Raw genomic sequence first — 22,330 nt, 5'->3', positions numbered from 1 at the left:
ATTATTTATATTTATTTCTCATGTGAATATGATCTTTACACAAAAGTAATAACTTGTAATATCATATGACCTTATATATTTATCAATTTGACTCGTCGATTTACATTCACTTGCTTTCTCGGGTTGAACTGAAGCGAGAATCTATAGCGACGAATAGCGTCGAATGGCGCGATAGGCAGCTGTTTTGAGTGGTTCTGTGAATAGGCAGTAATAAGTTTTATTGATTTTGCCGATGCTACATATAAGTTCTGTCGTACTATACATCTTAAACATTTATTCGGTATCGCGAGGAACGCGTGTATACCCTTGCGCGTTACATGAAATTACTGATTTTCCACTTATATTTTACTACTTGTTGCCAGCTTTACACAAATACAATAAAGGTACACATTTAACTCTTAAATTGAACCACCAACATAATGAAAAATTCTTGCTTTTTTTCGGTTATAAAAGTTGAAATGCTAGGCTTTTATCTGCTATAATATGCATGTATTATACATTTAAACCTCGTTGTTGAGTCTTCATTCTCTTAACGCATAAATACCAAAAGATCTAAGCGTGCAAACGACGTAAGGAACTTTGTTTTATATTACGCAAAGGCATACTTTACATTCAGATTGACACTATAATACTTGTTCATCGTTTTGTCAGACTGACACTCAATCGACTTCGACAAGAGCAAATAGGGTACCATCCATCGGGAAACTTAATAATTAAAAATTATTGATCTTGTTAAAAAACACTCAATGTACATTAAAAATCCAGCACAAACTTTTTTAACAAGTTGTTTTAAGTAGATAATACAGAAACTCTATTATTCGAATTTGTGTCTCGAGTGGGCAACAATTTTATTGAATCAGATTACTTTATGTATTCTCATTTCAGGCTGAACGAGAGACAGAGAGGGCAATATTTGTTGCAGAATAGGGATATATTAAACTTGATCGTGTAATAGTTGTCGTCTGCCATTGAAACAAATGCAATACTGTATATAAACGGTGATCGAGTTTCAAGTAGAAGTTAATACCAGTTATTCTAACGTCTCGTGGTCAGTTCATGTGGGATTCGCTTTGGCGGCCGCCTTCTCGTATCCATCGACGAGGGTCTGCAAAATGAACTTGATGGTGATTTTGTATATGTTCTCAACGTTCGGTGTGTATCTGTCGCCGAGGGTTGACTCCACAGCCGCTAGGAACGGTGTCTCGATTTTCTGTAAAAATATCGAAATTTATATAAAATGATAAAATTGATCGAACGTTCAATTAAGTACAGAAAGCAGTGAAACGTTTTTTCCGCCAGGAAGATTCCATTCTAAAGAAATTTTGAGTTTTGTCGGTGATCGTGTTCAGAGAAATATGACTTTAATTATGTTGTAGATAAGGTCCATTTTATCTATAGGGAACATGGTCATTACCCCAGAAAGCTCTGATAGATGTGACGTACTCGTTTTTTAAGGCAGATTAGTCAATGGCCCGGATATAGCTCTGAAAAGCTTATATTTTCGCTTCATCTGATTTTTTGTATACGAGATCGGAACACTAAGAATACTTGCCGAGAATTGAAATTCGTACCTTCCTAGTAGTTTTTACAAAATTCGCAAACAAAAAATCGATATAAAAATATTTATAGAAGCTTACGGTATGAGAAATAAGATTTAACGTTAAAGTATATGAAAATTTAAATAAGTGTCAAAATATTTCCTTGTAATAATCAAATTGGGAGAATAAAATTAATATTCATTATAACGGTTCGAGAGAAATTGATATCACTCGATTTTTTATCAAAAGAACGGTCATTTTAAAAAGTTCGCGAAGTTTCTGTGTCACTCTTAATAGGATCTTATTGAGTTCTTTGATGTTATATATTCCTGTAATAATATTTTACATTTCCTTTCATGATATTTATGGCAATACCAATTTAAATTTAAATTTCGAACTTGGACTTCTATTTTGAAATATGTATTCTAAATATGTATGAACTTTTCTTATTAATAATGTTAGGAACATTATTAACACATGAGTACTTGATTATCACGCTGAATAATTAATTCTACATTCCTTCAATTAATGGAATTTGTTTATGTCATATTTACAATTTCTTTTAAAATTGTAGTTTCATAGTATCCCTAGAACTTTTAACTTTAGTTTAGTAATTCGGAGACAGCCAAGAATGAGAAGTCCACGTAGGTGCTCAGCAAAACACCTTAAAACAGCTATTGTATGACCCTTATTTCTCGAGCTCAGAAAAGGAACTAATAGAATTATCTATACAATATATAATTTTTCATAATTAACCATATTAAAATTTTGACGAATACATATTGGTGCACCATATATTTTTATAAAATACTCTGCCAAGTTGAGTTTTTGCTTGATATTCTCAATGGCCTTGAAATTGTTTTCTAAAAGGTATCAACTTAGGTAGTCGGGTTCTTTAAACTGTTTTATATTGGGTCAGATATGCCTTTTATGCCTTCGGATTATAATTTCTATAATTCACGAGTAAAATACAGTGCCAAGTCTTAAAGAATAGCATTTCTTATTACTGCTCGTTTTGGTAGGTACCGACCATTACTAGATAGTATCGCAAAATAGCAGTGCTCATAGCATTGTTTAGTTCCGGTCTGAAGGGTGGGTAGTAACTACAGATACGAGGGCCATAAAATATTAATTCGCAAGATTGGTAGCACATGTGCGATGTAAGGGATAGTTAATATTTAATACAATGCCAATGTTTGAGGTGACCACTTTCCTGGTGGCCCATTTTCCATTCCACTACCACAGATTGAAAAATAAACGTATTATATAATATCAATATACATATTAAACTAATTGCTGATCGTAATATATTTTAAGTTATATGTATAATTCGACACCTCTAAAGCATAAAGTCGTATGGAACAATTTGTGTTTTTTCAAGAGAGCGATTTTTAACTTTTATTGCTTAGCCACTAAAAACAGTTTGTGATAAATTTTGGTACACAGGACAGATTGTATGTTAGAGAGTATAAAGCTTTTTTATTGAATTTTAAATTTAATAAAAAACAATGCTTATAATCGTAAGTTATAGTTACTAATCAAAAAACGTCGACCATGCATAAAGTCGCAACTTCTGTGTTGCAACATTTTTGTCGGAATTATGCAGCAATAATTTATTCTTTTTACATTATACGACGTCGGAAGTGAGCCGTAGTTCACTTGAGCGCGCTCTAATAGATCAACGCAAATCGTCGTACCGAGGATACGACTACATGCGCGGTAGTTTAGATATGAAAAGGCTATTAGAGAGTGTGCCGTAAATCGTGAACCAGTTAGTGACTTTCATTATCCTTAACAATAAGAGTTAAAATTTCGGTATTTAAAGAAAATATACGTGGTTTGACATTATAGTACCGAAATCTTATATTTGCCAAAAATCATGTTACGACCTAATGCGTCGGTGTCGAATTATCTGTGACATGAAATTCACGCATGTCAACATTGATGTCTTACTGCTGGTTGGAGGTTACTTACCCAAAAATATTCTACTTTAAATCCAGGTATTCGCCTGTGACTCGCTCCGACTTGGTGTATATATTCAAAGAAGTTGTCTAAGTCGTCCAGCCCTTTAATGCCCTCGTCCAAGGTGTTCATGACATTGTTCGCGTGCTCCGCAAGTTCCATCGAGTTAATTTGCTCTTCCTTCGTTCTGTACTGACGAAACTTTTCGAACATATTTAGGAGATCTTGGTTCTCTTCGAATAATCTGTAAATAATTTTATGTGTTAATTCCATATTTGAATTGTTTGATTTTTGTGTTAAAGTTAGTTCTATCGTCTAAAGAAATCCTGTTAGGTAATATTGTTTTTGAATCGATTATATTAATATAGTTACGTCTACTTTGTTAAAATCTACGGTTGCAAACAAGTATGTAAAAATTTTATTTTTTTTATATTTTTTTAAAAAATATTTTACATTATGCTGAACAGCTTTATTGATGATAATGGATTAAATACTCTTTTGTTATGGTTACATAAAAGAATCATAACAAAAGAATTTGCGAAATCATTCAAAAGCAATTTCATTACATTTTATTATTTTTGTCTTGGTTTAGAAGGAATATCTGAATCTGGTGATATGTGCTCACCCTCACCCAGACATCTATGATACAAGAAAACATTTTATTTTTAACAATTCCTTACATTGAAGAGGTAAGGAATAGTTAAAATATTCTCAATGATTATTTATTGTAAATGTATATTTAGAAGATAAGTTTTAAGTTAAAAATTATACTTTACATTTATATAAGTGCAAGGAGTTGAATATATAGCATATAAAGTTGAATAAATAAAATCATTTGGAAAATCAAAAGGTCGTATGTCATCGTATTCATGCTACGCAATCATTATAATTACTCGACAAAAATTAAAGTATATTGTTCTACCCACGATACTGAAGTTAAGCGTATTTATCAAATCGGACTTATATCTTTTGAGTTTAGAGCATTAAAAATAAATTACCAGTAAATTTATAAAAAAAAAAAACCTTTTTTCGTACAATGTAGATTTTCATATTTAACTCTTTGCACTAACATTTTCTATTAATAATAAAACAAATTTATGTTTAGAAAATTTTATTTTATTTTCAAAATAAAATATTAAAATTATTTGATTTTTATTCTAAAATATTTATTGAATTATATGTTAAGATATCAATTATTAACGATCATCTTAAATATATGTCGTTTTACAGTTATAATATTTAGATAAATTTATTTAAAATATTTAATAAATTCAGTATTTTAAATAAATTTTTAGCATGATAGATATTTAAAATTAATTTTAAAAATTCAGTTACATTTTATATAATACCAAAAGGTATTATCAATTAAAAGTAAAGGTATTATCCATCAAAACTCAATTTAATTCAACATGCAACCTTTGATTGAGATATACTTACATTTTACTATTTAGAAAGTAAAACCAAATATAAAAACATATAATATATTTATATTACACATTTTAAAAATGAGTTATTTTATTTTGTTTTTAAATACAAATAATAAAAGTAAAAATACGAATTAAATAATTTTTCAGCACTGGTTACAAAGGTGTAATGGCTTTATCTATAAAATAATATGCAATTAAATGTTGTAATTAGTTTGACAATGATGAAATATCTTCTGTTAAACTGACATTAGACATCTACAATGACAGAAAAACAGAAATCATCGTTAAACTAAACGCTTGCTTTCAAAGATCATAAGTGAAGCCATTATATCATTTAGATTATATTCTTATACTCGTAATAAGGATGAAATTATTTGTTGTCATTTTATAGTCACGTGACGTAAACATTTATATATTTATTTAACTTATTATAATACTTTTTAAATTATTTAAGAAGAATTAATTTTAGAAGTGAAACTTCTTATCGAGAACTGACAGCCAAATTTAAAGGACACATCACGAAAAAGAGAAATAGTCTTTGAGAAGTTTCACTTATTTTATAAGTGCAGCGCTACTGCACGCGCACTTCGTTTTATAAACCTTCACATTATAGTGACGTGAAGTACACATTTATTTTCTTATTTATCTCATTAGTAACACTGTAAGAAAGAACTATGTTATATTTTCGTCATATTAAAGCCAATTGTAAAAAAGCAAAAGTTGATTAAATTTTTCAAACAAACCGTTGCAATACTTCTTACCAACCTAAATGTGGATTTCAGACAAAATGTTGTACCCGCGCCGTATGCTGTCGATCCTTTGCCAAAACAAATTCGTATCATTTCGGAATTTTAATTAAAAACACAGTAAGCTTCTGTTTATATTAATGCCAAAATTAATTATTCAAGCGAAAATAAAAATACAAAGTTCAAAGGGGATCGTAAGCCAAAGAATAAAGTTGTATTTTCATACCGTATTTTTTGTAGTAGCAACACGTAACAGTAAACTTGCTTATTAAAGAAGTTCTTTTTTCAATTTATGCATTCGAATTTTAAATGCGATCATACCTTTCGCAAAACTATTCAAAAAAGGAATGTATTGTTTTTATTATTGTTTGTGTATTACACTATAACTTTTAAGTAACTGAACAAATAATTTTTTTTAAATGTATTAGATATCGTTAGAATCCTTACTTCATTCCGAGTGTCAGTGACTATAAATTGATGAATGAATTCATTAAGGGTAGCTATGCGTTTAATATTTAAGGCAATTGTAATTTATTGTTTTATCCAATATTCCTACAGAGCTGCTCCTGTCAGTATCACAAGCTGACTGACAGCTCCGCGCTCCCTCTGACGTCGACTGCACGAGTTTTTCTCGTCTACCTCCATTACATTTTTATTTACCTTTTGTCTACTATAAGCGAACACACTACACTGACACCATCGGATTGCGCGTAGGATACAAGAAAATAAAATGATTATTTCATTAAAATACAAAGGTGAACTTGTAAGTGGGCTATCTTATATGGTCAACAAAATTTTGTTATGTCTGTTATGCCTGCATGTACACTGGCTCACTCTTCCTTCAATCAGTAACAACCATATGAAGTATAGCTCTTTTTAAGTACAGTAGTTTTCCAGAGAATACAAAAGTTAGTAAGTCTTATTAGTTAGGTACATCATATATTACATGCTGAAAAAGGTAGGTAGATAAATCATCGGCCCTCTACACTAAATTGATCCACCTTTAATTGTTTGACTGGTAAAATTTGTAAAATTAATTTATTGATGACAAGGATAATTGATAGAAATTGGATGATGAGCGGGATTTACCTACCCAGACGGGTTTGTAGAGGTATGGATAAAATCCACTTATGCTATCCACTGATACACCTTGATTTATCAATTATAATTCAACAAACGATTCAGAAAAATAATTTTGCAGCCGCTTATGTAATACATATATACATATATTTAATTTGAGAACTATCAGGTATTTTCAATATAATCAATTTTTTCTTTGTCTAAATTTTTGTGTTCATGTATTCTTTAACGAAAAAATATTTCCCATTTTTATCGTAAAAAGACAGTAATAACACAGACCACTTGTATACGTTTACAGTATCGAGAATATTTACACTATGTACTATGTATGTATATGTATAACAGTGTTGCCACAATAAAATTGTAGAATATAAATATCGATAAAATCTGTCGTGAAATATTGTGACAGGCCGTGAAAGATGGGTTTTAAAATCGAGTAAGGATCGTGTCTGAATCTTTAGTGTACAATAAATCGTAAATTCTATGAAAATACCTTGTATTTTCAAACTTCACGGCTGTTTCTTCTTTATCTTTGTATTATATGAAGTAGATTTTTTTTAAAGCCCGTTTATGTACCTCTGCTGGGGAAAGGCTTCTCTTCTTTTGAGGAGAGAGTTTGGATTCAACTCCACCACTACTCCATAGGTTTCCTCGAGATGTTTTCTTTCAGCGTCTAGTTTTGAATCCGTAATCATCGGATAACATTCAGGCGTCCTAACGCGTGATCCAGAGGGATCATCTCGGCTTCGTGTTAAAACTATTCCTTTAAGATATATTATTCATACATCAATATTTAATTCATATTAATCGGTAGAAAGTGTAATTGTTACACGTAATTTTTTTGTCGATTGTCTCAGAAGAATCTACAATTTAAATTGATGATAATAATAGTATATCAATACATCGGTGGTGATAAAGTTTAATACATGTTAATGCTAGCAGTTCAGAGTATTATTGGAACATGTTATCAAATGGTTGCTTAATACTCAGCTTCCTGGGATAGCTGAGTTATGTGAAAATCATTAAGACCCTCTCGCATTATGTCCGAAACGGACCAATGGTCATGAGTGTATTTGGGTCAGTAAACAGAGTCAGAAAAGTCAGAGGAAAAGTATCTCATTATTATTTTCCCGGGCAATTTGTATCTTTATACTTATCGCTCCAATAAAATTACGAGTCGAGATAGGCCAGTGATTGAAACACTGAAAGTTGCAGGTTCAAATCGAGAGGGACACCGCTGAAAATCAAGTTTATAAAAAAATTCTTGCGTTGTGGTTAGAAAAATCGTAAGGAAAACTGCGTGATGTATATTCATCCACATTTCTTGAAATAGCTCAGCAATTTAGTTGTTAACCGTCTCCTATAAAAGTAACTCTTAGCACAAATTAAAAAAAATAAAATAACAATCAAAAGCTTTGACATTATTTAAATAAATAATTTTATATAAAACCGTTTCTTGAAAGAGATACATGTAAGAATAAGACATGGAAGGTCGCCTGAATAAAACTTTTCCTAAAGTGATATGTTCCGCTAGTTTCTCTACCGTATTCCGCGTAAAAGAACTTTCTGCCAAAAATATTTACTCTGAGTCTCGGGGAAAAATATAGGCTAGTCTTTTTAATTCACCCCTCGAGGATGTAAAATGGGGTGGGACGTTTATACTATAATTATGTTAAGTTTATTAAACGTTGAGCAAATAAAGTCGCATCAGCTAATTTTTTCACAGGAAGATATTTATACATATAATAAAATTGGAGTGTCTGTTTGTAATATTAAAAGAGCCCTTTTTTAATACATAATACATATTTGTGTATATACACCAAAAGGTACATATACCAAAATGCCATTTTATACTATTTGTGTCTGTCTGTCTGTCTGTTTGTTCCGGCTAATTTCTGGAACCTCTGGCTGGACCGATTTTGACGAGTTTCACTGGCTGATAATTTATATAATAAGGAGTAACTTAGGCTACAATTATATATTTTTTTGGTAAATTCAAATGCGTACAAGTTCGCAGGCACAGCTAGTAAGAAATAATACCTATTCATCAATCGCCAGCGGCCTAAACCTTGTGAAGAAAGATGACAATGTGTCCGAGCAAATAATATACCTGATGGTACAATAAAGGATAAATTGTATTACCGGGCAGCACGCTTTACACAAAGTGAACTGTCTGCACAAAGGTGTGAAAATATAACCGCTATCCATCATGCAGATATTATTTCTATTTCAGTAATGTCACCGAATGTAAATTTTATGACGTAAATATGTTAATTTAAACAGATTTAGCGCTAAAATGCTGTGAATACCAAAATCTGAAATATAAATATAAAATATGTAAATTGATCACTTTAGTAATACTATAAATACGAAAGTTGCTTGTTGTGTTTGTCTGTTTGTATTGTGTCTGTGACGTTGAGTCACTCACACTTCAAACCAAAATATATTTTTTTATGGTATAGGTTGGCGGACGAGCATATGTGCCACCTGATGGTAAGTGGTCGCCATCGCCCATAGACAATGACGCTGTAAGAAATATAACTATTCCTTACATCATCAATGTGCCACCAACCTTGGCAACTAAGATGTTGTGCCCGCGGTTACACTGGCTCACTCACCCTTCAGACCGGAACACAACAATACTGCGTACTGTTGTTTAGCGGTAGAATGTCTGATGAGTGGATGGTACCTACCCAGGCGGGCTTGCACAAAGTCCTACCACCAAGTAAATCTTGGACGCTTGGTGGGCCCTAAGAGATCTCGGATACAGGGCATCTTTGGTATGCATATATTAACATATTACAAACCAATGAAAATATTATTATATTCATATTAAGATTAGGTATTTTTCTTTACCTCCAGATACTTAAATGTTTGTTTGATTTTGTTTAATCATTCCTTACTGTGAAGTAAGTTAAGCAATACGAAGTTCATGACTGAGTACTGTTATTTAGCGGTAGAATAATTGAGTGGGTGGTACCTACCCAGACCCAGGGCTTGCACATAGCCCTACCACCAAGTAATAATAAGTATCCATTACTGCTTGGTGGTAGAATGTCTGATGAGTGGGTGATACACAGACGAACTTGCAAAAAATTCTACACCCAAGTAAATTAGCTTATTTTTTATATAACGTAGTAAAATAAAATGATCATAACTTAACAAAAAAAAAACGGGTTGCTTGAGGCTGTTGACATTAATAATTTCATAAAAAATCAAATCAAATCGTTCAACGATCCGATAACGTGATACTGACTTACTCTAATGAGAAAAAAAACTCAGTATTTAAAAGTCATGTCATTATTCGATAAAATTTTAATTATTTCTCAAGAAAATTAACTTGCAACACTACGCTTTAGTCTGATATTAATCTTGTACATGGCAACATAGTTTGTTATTATTAAAGTTTATTTTCAGGTCATACAGTTCATCCTGTGTATTTTAACTTTATGAAGTTAACACGTCCTGGAGTCAGCTATGGTATATATATGAGACAACATCACATACATTACTTTGATCCCAATGTAAGTAGCTAAAGCACTTGTGTTATGGAAATCAGAAGTAACGACGGTACCACAAACACGCAGACCCAAGACAACATAGAAAATAATGATAATCTACATCGACTCGGCCGGGAATGGAACCCGGGACCTCGGAGTGGCGTACCCATGAAAACCAGTGTACACACCACTCGACCATGGAGGTAGTCGAATATATGATATAATAAAGCATTTCTTCGCTAATTTTCTTTGGAGAATAAGACTATTTTCTTTCTATATATGGTTGATTCTCCTCTTCTTCTTTGGAAACAAAATTATCTGGTTTTTTTGGGTAAAAATTTTTATGGATGAAAAATAATTATAATTCATTTTATTGTCGGTTCTTGTAAGAATTATTATTAATTAATATGTAAAAACAAACATAATTATATGTAACTAACATAGCAGTATATTTAAACATTTAAAGATTAAATACTGAATTTTTTGCCGATTCTTCTCGGCAGAATCTACTTTCCGTACCGTTGGTAGCTTCACTTAATATTGTTGTTAAATGACGACTCAAAAGTGCTTGCTTGCTATTTTCGAATAACCTAACTTTTAAATTTCGATTCAAAAATATTCGCAATGGCCAACATAAATAAGGTTTGGTATCATTTTTATTATATTATAAAAATAAACCATTAAAATAGTCTTATATTACAATAATGTGTCTAGTAAGGGAATTATGGTTCCATCTCGGCCGCCCGCTCGTAAAACATTTTGATACCGCCACGCGCCCTACGCCTAGACGTGTGGTGCGTTAACCTATAAATAATTTACGACTCTCTCGAATACTTTGCCATGCGAAGTAATTACTCTATGAAAATTCTAGAATATTCTATAGTATGGTTTATTTCTGACCGCAACATTAACCCATATGTATAAACATTGGTGTTACAGTTTTGGGTTAGTTAGACTGTCTAATTGGAATGATATATAACCCAGCACCATCTACATATCCGAAAATCCACAACAGTGCAATTTTTAAGACATTTACTGCCTCGCAAGATCAATTTGTGGAACAAGCAAGATTTGGAAACCAGAAAAGAAAAGACTTGGGAAAAAGAAAAGAGCGTACTTATTCCTTAAAGGACGACAACGCACATGCAAGCCTCCCGGTGTTGCAGATACCCATGGGTTGTAATCACTTTGCATCAGGTGAACAACCTGCTCGTATAATATAAAAAAAAAACCCAGGTCGAGACGAATTTTTTTTTTCGTTTTTCTGTCGAAATATTGTGCAACAACCCAAAGCCTAAAAGTTGAAAGTGTGTCTCGTGCCTTAACATTATGAGATCATTAGATAAAAAGTGCATCTGTGTTTGTGCACACACTAGTGTAATATAAAATCCTGCTTAGTTGGATAGGCTCCTTGTGATTGACTATTGTGGCAGAAAATCGGTCAGGAGGACGTTTATTTTATCCCTGTGGGATATCCCTGTGGGATAAAATAAACGTGGTTAGCTATTCTGTACATTGTCAATGCGATGTTAATCATACGTGTTTTATTGTCATCTTAAGAATTAAAATCGACCTCTAAAACAATATGTATCAACTGTTCCAAATGCACACACAGGCTACCTAGAAATACTGACGTTTCGTCGTTAGACCACGTCTACCAATCTACCCGTGACCACGAACGCTGTAAAGTGCTTGAACCGTCGGGATACCAAAAATAATTAATATACGCGATTCAAATCCGTTATAACTAGTTTTATTTCAATGTGTAATCGCGAAAATTTAAGACAACATTAGGCTACACCTAGTAATTCTGATGTAGTTTTTCTTAGTCTTTTTATGTGTGAATATTTTTCGACTTTTTTTTTTAAATATAGAACGTATTAATAATTTTTGTTTCTTGCTTTCAGGTATCCTGGCTGTTTTTAATAATATATTGTCTGTGCGTGCATCGTGACACTTCTAATGTTAATAAGTCACCTTTATATTTGAATGACACTTGGTATGGTAATCAGCTTGCCTGCTCCTGGCCTACATACATGTACATTTACATCGCAAATACATCAGCTTCGCCTTAAAATAGAACAATATACCAGCCTAGGAATTTTAAAGTGAAATATCTTAGGGTGCGATGGGGGTTATGTACCAAAATCAAATTTGGTTCTTTCACTTAAATTGGCATGTCTTGTCTCCCTTATTTATGAATAACAAATATGTCTTGTGAGTCTTTTTGGTATTCATATTGTTAGTTTTTTTCTGATAGGAATGGAATAAGAGATTAGTTTTGAAGTTATAAGGAGTTCATATTTGATAGCGCACCTTGGGAATTAAATGATCGTTTCTTGCCTATATATTTGTTAAATTGAGTATATTATGTAAACAATCACAATTTGACAAAAAAAAAATCACTAAATTTCTATTGCTGGTACTTCCAAGAGTATTTTCTTTTCCAAACACTTGGTAAGCGTAATGATTTTATATTTAATAAAGGAATTTGATTTGAATAATATTTGCCCTGCGTAAGCGGTTTTTATATCAAAAAAATTGACTGAAAAAAAACACTTAAATTTTAACAAGTGAATAACGGCTAACCCATTTAAACCGTACACTAAAACGTGACAAAGAATAATATATTAAGGAAAGATATACGCAGCAAAGATATCGTATCACCTGAATCTGAAAGGAAAATCTTCAAAGCAAAACGGACCTTAGTATTCAGCTATAGAGTCCTTTTTGAAATATACCTATATTCCCGTTTTTACAATGAGGTCAAGGATCACTCGAGAACGGGAATATTGCTTTTGTAACGAACTAAAGAAAGGCCTTTTAGAATTTTTTTAACGATGTTCAAGTACTAGGTAGTCGCTGATATTAGCGTTTTATTCTACAATTAAATGTGAATTCGTTTTAATTATTTTAAACGTTATTACAACGGCAGAGAATGCTAATTCTACCATTTATAAGATTTCTTAGTGTTTAAATGTTTTATACATTTTTAAATCTATAAAACAAAAATTAATCAATGGTTTGGTTGCTAAGCGAAAATCTCGAACACAGCTGAACCGATTTTGCTAATTATAATTTTTGAATATTCTTCAAAATACGATGTTTATATATTGCATGAAAAAGTCTGAAACAACACTTTTTTATTATGTCATACAAACAATTCGTAATAATACTTAAAAGTCAATTTGAACTTTACTAACATACCATAAAGTCCAAGTATTAGTGGAGAGGTTCCGGAAGGCAAAACAATTGAGTGACCTTAATATCGTATGAATAGATCAATATGGCCCTATAAAGCGTGTAATTTAAATGAATATTTTAGAAGATATTGAAAAGAAAATGCAGGACATAGCGGCTTGTATTAGCTAATGCCAAAAAGCTGTGAACGTTATTAGACATAGTAATATGAGACAACATAAAATCACGGACATTACTCTGATCCCAATGTAAGTAACCAAAACACTTGTGTTATGGAAAATCGGAAGTAATGACGGTACCACAAACACGTCTTGGGTTTGCACCCAAGACAATATAAAACTAATGATAATCTACATCGAATCGGTCGGCAATCGAACCCGGACCTACACACACCATACACCACTTGACTACGGAAATCGACGCTTTGCCGTGCAAAGTCGGGGTGTGCCGCTAGGTTTAAATAAAGCAACGCTTGTTCCAAAACAAAGACAGATTATTACTAGTCTTATATAATTGCCACTGACAAAGGATAGCGTGATTCAGAAACACGAATGAAGTGTATAACGATATCTTTTAATACATAATAAGAACTACGTACTACGTTTAAAAGTGATACAAAAGCTTTAGCAGACTTACTATAAGGAAATTGCACTGGCGTCTTTAGACATAGTTTATATGCTTTTGATTTTTTTTATTGTCTTCCCACCAAATTCGATGATCACCTCCGTGGTCGAGTAGTGTGTTCACCGATTTTCATGGGGACGCCACTCCGAGGTCCTGGGTTGATGAATCAAGAAGACATAGAAAAAAATATTATTTTCCTATGTTTTCTTGGGTCTAGTTGCTTGTGGTACCGTGGTTACTTCTGATTTTCCATAACACAAGTGCTTTAGCTACTTACATTGGGATCAGAGTAATGTATGTGATGTTGATCAATATTATTTATTTATTAACATTATTTCTTTAAATTCGAGTACAAGCACTGTATGTGAAGCAGTATTATTCAAATGGTTAAACTATGTTCAAAGACGCCAGCGCAATTTCCTTATAGTAAGTCTGCTAGACCGTTTATTTGAGAAAGCAGACAGAGAAATATACCGCCTGTTAAGGTTCGTTCTTTGCGCCACAAATCATGATACCTGATTACTCACTTACCGTTCCAACCAGAACAAATCATTAGCTAGTTTTGTTACTTGGTAAAATTGATCCCGACCATTTTATGTGGATAGAAGTTTTGGAGCTTATTTCACGATATATATATATATGTGAGGATTTTTATATGATATGTATTACAATGTAAAATAAGATCATGCATCATTAAAAAGATTTATATTTTTTATAGATTAAATTACTAGCGATCTTTTTCAGTCTTGAGATAAAATAAATAATTAAATGTTTTCCAAAGTTGTTCAGATGTCTTTGCTGAATACAAATAATTCTATATCTTGAAAATGATCATTGAACATATTTAAGTATTATTATAATACTATATTTTGTACTAAATTTGTCGTGATAGTATTAACTAACACTAACACGACAATTACAATATATACAGCACTCCATACAAACTACACCATATACAGCAGTCCATTCGGTATAAATATAGATTATTTGTCAGGTATTTAAAAGAAATTTCAGTTTTAATATTGATTCTGCCAATTATACCGAGAGAACCCCGTTCTCTGAAGGTATTCCGAGGCCTTGCTGACCTGACATTGACCTAGTTAGTGCTTTGTTTGCAAGCTCTCGTAGTTACACGTCACAACAAAAATGTAACAGCTTACAATTCTGATTGAAGCAAAACTTCTTTGCCTTTGATGAACGTTAAATTTGAAGGTTAGAGATGAATCATTTTAGTTCACCAAACATTTGACCAAAACTTATTTGGAATAATAAGGTCAAATGTTACATTAGACTAACATTAACTGCCTGTAAATTTCCCATTTGCTAGGCTAAGGTTTCCTCTCCTTTTTAGGAGACGGTTTGGAGCATAATCCACCAGGCTGCTCCAATGCGGGTTGGTGGATACACATGTGATAGAATTACATTGATATTAGTCACATGCAGGTTTCCTCACGATGTTATCCTTCATCGAAGACGAGATGAATTATAAACACAAATTAGGTATATGAAAATATGATGGTGATTGCCTGGGTTTGAACCCGCAATCATCGGTTAAGATGTACGCGATCTAACCACTAGACCATTTGGGTTCTCGGATATCGCTCAGTCAGAATTTAAATTTCGAATTTCTTGCAACGTTTGTTTTTTAACTTACTTTTGTTTAAATATTATTATACGCCAGAATATATGTATAGTACACAAAAACTAACAGTAACAGTAGTAAAGCTTCTATGGATGTAATGAGAGTAAAATAATGCTCATTGCATCTGTTCGTTTATAGCGTTTCTGTGAAATGGTTGTGACGTTAAAAGATTCGACTTTGCTGAGTTGATATTTTACGTACGAATTGGAACCAACTTTCATTCTTTAAGTTCAGAAGGATTGTCTGTCGCAAAAAATTGAAAAATTGCCTGATCTATCTTTTACCATACTGATATATCTAGGATATTTATATATAGAGTTAATTTATAATAATATTATAAAGGTGAAAATAACTGTTTGTGTTGCTCATTCACGACCAAAACACTGAACCGACTTCTATGAAATTTGGTATGAAGCAAGTTTGAACTCTATGTAAGGACATAGGCTACTTTTTTGCCTAACACATGACAACAAACACCAATACTAGTATTACATATTTATCTTATTAATAATAATAAATCAAAATCAAAATCAAAATAAACTTTATTCAAGTAGGCTTTTATAAGCACTTTTGAATCGTCATTTTACAATTAAGTGAAGCTACTACCGGTTCGGAAAGTAGATTCTACCGAGAAGAACCGGCAAGAAACTCAGTAGTTACTCTTTTTTAACATTTAAAAAATACAACGTCATGTTAATTAAATACAATTATTTCAATTAATGTATCCTGCTTGGAAGTCAACAGGTATTAACTCCACGCTTTTTTATCATCTACAAAATCTTGTATCGAATAGTATGCTTTTTCTACCAATGTATTTTTAACAAACGATTTGAATTTACTAAACGGCAAAGTTAAAAATTTCTGCGGAATTTTATTATAGAAACGGATACCTTGCCCCAAGAAGGATCCATTGACTTTGCGGAGTCGGAAACTTGGCGTTATAAGTTTATCCTTACTTCTAGTGCATATACAATGATTATCACTGATTTTATCAAAGTGATCAATGTTACTGTGAATATACATGATATTGTTGTAAATATATTGCGACGCAACAGTAAGTATTCCTACTCTGTTAAAAACATCCCGAAGAGAGTCTCTAGCTCCAAGATTATAAATAAACCGAATTGCTCTCTTTTGTAAAATAAAGACAGATTCAATATCTGCAGCGTTACCCCAAAGTAATATGCCATATGACATAATACTGTGAAAATAACCAAAATAAACTAAACGAGCGGTATCAATATCAGTTAGTTGTCTAACTTTTCTAACCGCGTATGTTGCGGAGCTGAGTCTTCCTGTTAGGGATGATAAATGAGAGGTCCACTGAAGTCTGGAATCCAAAGCTATTCCTAAAAACACCGTAGTATCAGCTACTTCAAGACGGTCACCATTTAAAGATATATTATAAATTTGCTTGCTAACATTAGGTAGGGTAAAAACTACACATTTTGTTTTTTGAGCATTCAAAACTAAATTATTTACTGTAAACCAATTGCGTATCTGTGATAATGCACCGTTCACATCGTCATAGTCATTTTTTTTCCTGTCAACCTTAAAAATCAGCGAAGTATCGTCAGCAAACAACACTATATCACAAATACCCTTAACATAGAAAGGAAGATCATTTATATATACTAGGAATAGAAAGGGACCCAAAATTGAACCTTGTGGAACTCCCATTTTTAACGTAGATCCAGAAGACTTTATTCCATTAATGAAAACTTGCTGGATTCTTTGACTTAAATATGAAGCGATGAGATCAAGAGCTTTACCTTTAACACCGTAATATTTGAGCTTATAAAGAAGCGTTTCGTGTTCTACACAATCGAATGCTTTAGATAAATCACAGAATACTCCAATAGCGTTCTGTGATTTCTCCCAAGCATCGTAAATATGTTTGAGAAGCGCAATTCCCGCATCAGTTGTCGAGCGACCTCTTCTAAAACCGAATTGCTCACCATGAAAAATAGCATTTGTACCGAAATGGACGAGAAGTTGATTTAATATAATTTTTTCGAAAATTTTACTTAAGGATGGGAGTATTGAAATAGGCATATAATTACCAGGATCGCTTCTGTTTCCAGTTTTAAAAAGTGGTAAAACTTTACTACATTTTAACAAGTTAGGAAATGAACCCGTGTGAATTAATAGCGCAACATTTTTTTATTATAAGCATAACCTTATCATACTGCCTCCACTCGTCACAATGACTGATTGATTTTTACCGTAAGGACCCGAATTAAGTAAAATAATCATGTGTAAGAGTTTATTATTACAGATTAAAATATACAAACGCTTCTATTGGTATATTGCTAAGAGGTTCATAAATTATTTCGATAAAGTTGCACCTGTAGCGTCTACAAGATACTGTATAGAACTCTGTGCAAGCCCTTGGGATGTATATAATCCAGTAAGCTGTCAAACATCAATACTTGTATTGATGTGTTTCAGTTTGAACAGTGATCGAGTCACTGTTATTAGAACCACAGGGGACGTTACATTTTAGTTTGCCTGGCGGCGTATAACCAGGGCAAACGTTTTGCGATTGGTCTATATTTCAACGTAACTCCTCAAGTAGAAGTGATCACTGTTTGTTAGATTTAAGCGTTGTTATACCATCAAATATATATATATTATAAATGTAACGGTAGCTCTCAGTTTGTCGGCTTGTTCACGATCACACCACTGAATTTAATTAGTTGAAATTTTGGTATGAAGCAAACTTGAACCAAAAGAAAATCGAAATCGAATTCGATACAATAATTCATAGATGTATTTTTATGACTGACATTAATACCATACTTATGTTATGTATACTCTGTGATATTCCATGAATAATCTGTAGATGCTTGATTTTTTTATATTTTAAATGGATCAACTGTCTGGGGAATGGACCATCGGATATATGATCAACACTCATAGACATTGGGAAATGTAGGATACAACTCATACCCGGAGATATAAGATGTTATATCCCTTCAACCAGAACACAGCGGTACTTATTGCTATTAGTTGGTAAAATAATATGTAGAGTTAATGTTACTCAAAGTTAAGACATTTCACTTGTTCTGCGGTGAGTTTTGACTTTGTTTTACTCATATACGTATATAAATTAGTAGCTTCAAACGCTTTAAACGTCACTGCTCCGACCTTGTATAAGGTGGAGTAATGTTTCCCAATAAATGGGCTATCTAAGGGCGGTCTTTCACTACGAGAATTTGCCTGTATTATCACAGTAAAGTGAGAAGAGCTAAAGATTCCGGTTAACAACTTCGCAAATTTCGTCTTTTAAATAAGTCAATTAACACTATCGCGATTGTAGTATCTTATTACTAACAAAAAAATACATTGGTAACATTTACTACTAATGTTACCGATGTTTTTTTTATAGTAATAGGTCACCACCGCTCATAGAATCTTGGGAACGTAAACTACCCTCCCTTCTGCCTGTAGTTACACTGGCTCACTCACCCTTCAAACCGGAACACAACAATACTGAGTACTATTGTTTAGTGGTAGAATAGCTGATGAGTGTATACCAACAAGTAAAAAGATTGACAGCCCTAATACCAACATATTTTTCTCATCGTTCTGTTATATTTTGAGATTAGCTCGTTCAAACAAATCAACAATTCTCCAGCTTTATAAATATTAGCATTTATTAAATTAAACATTGCTAATAATTATTTAGTAGCAAAGAAAACTGAAATAATTTAATTTAAGTAATTTCGAATTGCCACGAGTGCTTTAAAACTTAAGTGACTGTAACATGAAACCGTGTACATTCAGGAATGAAAAACATATAAAAACGGAGTGCTTTTTTATTCGCTTGAATACGATTCAAATAAAAACAAAAAACAGTGTTTTTTTACTTCATTTAGGAAGTGATTCTACGAACAAAACCATCGAGTAGTCCAACTACCTGTAAATCTATACATCCACTCAAATATAGCGCAACGCTTTACTTTAAATTAAATCAAATTAATTTAATTCCACTGATCTAATTAGGATGTAACTTAGATTTACACGTTCCGTTGCATTTGCTAATAAGTTTACTAATTTATGCACATCGTTTATTTATGAGCCGAGATGGCTTAGAAGTCAGTACGCACCCATGATTGCGCGTTCAAACTCAGGTAATAGTGATCATGATAAATAGTGAGGAAACCGACATGTGTTTAATTTCATAGAAATTATGCCATATGTGTATTACACCACACCGTAATGGAAGGGCGTGGTAATATGTTCCGAAGCTTCTTCTCAAAGGGGAGGAGGCCTCAGCCCAATAGTGGGAAATTTACAGGCTATCGTTGTTGTTTATTTATTTCAAATCAAATCGATTTTATTCAAGTCAAATTCACAATGATGCGTCTTTGAACCATCAATATTTAAACATTACCACCGCTTCGGAAAGCAGCCTCCAGGGAGAAGAACCGGCAAGAAAAGCGTTCAGTTGTTCTACTCAAATCAGCCTAAATCCAGTCGTTTTTTTTTTAAGTTTTATTATAATGAATAATAACATTTATTTATTAATTTAGTCTTAATCAATGATATTCTAATAAATAGATATGTTATACCTATACTAAACAACAGAAATGAGTGTGCCCCGCCGGGGACCGTTTATTTTACATTTCGTTACAAGTAAAAAGGATAGCGTGATAAAAACAATAAGTAAAAGGGATAACTAGATGTTTTAATTACGCAAAACGTATTACTACGTAATTATGATGTATTATAACGTATTACTACGTAAAGCAACTAAAGGAAAACGTCTCAATTAGGAAGTTTTCTAGTCTCCACTTTTTGCGCGTTAATGACATATCTGTTTACTAGAACATCATTGGTCTTAATAAACTTTTTAAATATTATATACCATACTCGTATATATTTAATACTAGTTGTCGTTCGCTGCTTCGTTTGCGTTTTGGGGGTTTGGTTGCCATGTGTTAGGCAAAAAAGCCTATTCCCTTCAATGGAGTTCAAATTTGCTTCATACCAATTTTTATCAAATTCGGTAGTAAAAGAGCAACGGACAGACAGACAGAAAGAGTTACATTCACATTTATAATATTAAGTATACATTAAAATACAACTGTACCAAACTACTTGCAGTAACTACTTTTATTTTACTTTCAATCTTGCCGAAATACAAATAACAACTTTGTCGCTAAGCCATAATGCATAATTAAATTGAATTTAATAAACATTGTAAATGCGAAAGTAACTTTGTTTGTTACCTCTTCGCGTTTAAGTCGCTGAATCGATTTAGATGTTGTATGGAGGTAGTTTTAGTCTCGGGAAAGAACATGGACACTTCCTTGAGGTGGTAAAATGACGATTGTATGCTAAATGTATTGTTTATTTTTGTAATCGATTAAATCAACACTACAAGAAGTAAAAAATAACACACTAAAAAAGGGTAGAAGATTTTCCTGAACTACCTAAAACGAACATTGCTCCTGTTCATCCCTTTCTTCTAGATTCACTTCTAGATTCACATGAAATTTGTCAAAAGGAGCCTGGTGAGCCTGGGAAAAAGTGGGGCCATTGCTTCTCTTCATCTCTTTCTACTAGATTCACTTTTAACATCAACGTTTTGTCCAAATATTATAATTGTTTAAATTCAAGACATTTATTTAAATGAAAGCATTAATTAACTTCTTATAACCATTAATCGTTTTCGGTATTGAAGAAAGAAATTTTCGTATTTATTATGTTATCAAAACATAATAAGAATAATAAAACAAGCTGAGATATGGAATCAGAGAAATATAAACAATTAAAGGTGATATTACTCTGACTCTTTTAGAACTAACACATTAATAGTCCGAGGTGTGAGAAAAATATACGACGTATTTTATATTACTAATTGAAGCTATTTAATGCTATATTAAGTACAGCGCTGACCTTAAGCCTTCCAATAGCGGTAAACCCTCTAAATCCAGATTCAAAGTTCCAACTCTTTATGGATATAGCTTCAGGGTATATAAATCCCATGAAAACAAAATTATATTGGTTCAATGAATTTTTATCTTTATTAAGGTAAAGAACAATTTACGTAAGAATAAAGTTATTTCTTTATTATGTATTTTTACTTTGTATAAATTGTTGTTCAGATTTATTAGTTAAATAAGGCGTTATCTTCTTTCGAATTTCAAATCCATGATGTCGGAAAGAGGCGAGTACATGTTTATGCAAACACACGTTGAACAACGTTTGTAAGGCTTTGCAGAAAGTAAGAATTAATTAACTTTAACGAACAATAATGGCGTATAAATATTCTACTATTGGGAAAATATCTTTACTGTCTAAGATTTAGAGTTTAGTTCAAATACTGGTCGATGGATTTACATATGTAGTATAAAATATCATCCGACAATTAATGTTTGTTTTAAGATCATTCGACTTTTTTTATGTAAAAAATCATATAAGATAGAATGTTATAACAAAGTTTTTTCGTATTTTTCGCTGAATAAATTATTGTTAAAGAGGTATTATTTAAATAAGGCGTTGTTTTCTTCTTTTGAATGTCGAATCAATGATGATAAAAAGAGACAAATATGTGTTTATCAACGTATAATATCTACGTTGTAGTCAGTTCCAAAGAAAA

At 32.2% G+C, this 22,330-nt stretch overlaps 1 protein-coding gene across 1 annotated transcript in view; it reads right to left on the bottom strand.

Annotated features, from left to right (window-relative positions):
* Positions 1-940: 940 nt before the first annotated feature.
* The window catches only part of LOC124535625 (neuroglobin-like), a 154,513-nt gene continuing 133,123 nt past the window's right edge, over positions 941-22,330 (bottom strand). Inside the window, exons 4-5 of the mRNA XM_047111899.1 lie at positions 3,513-3,744; positions 941-1,210 (exon numbers count right to left, since the gene is read on the bottom strand). Coding sequence (XP_046967855.1) covers positions 1,055-1,210; positions 3,513-3,744 — 388 coding nt within the window. The 3' untranslated portion in view covers positions 941-1,054. The remainder of the gene's footprint in view (positions 1,211-3,512; positions 3,745-22,330) is intronic.

This window comes from Vanessa cardui, chromosome 15, assembly GCF_905220365.1.
Source record: "Vanessa cardui chromosome 15, ilVanCard2.1, whole genome shotgun sequence".
Classification (NCBI taxonomy): Eukaryota; Metazoa; Arthropoda; class Insecta; order Lepidoptera; family Nymphalidae; genus Vanessa; species Vanessa cardui.
This window is presented reverse-complemented; position numbering and strand designations above follow the sequence as displayed.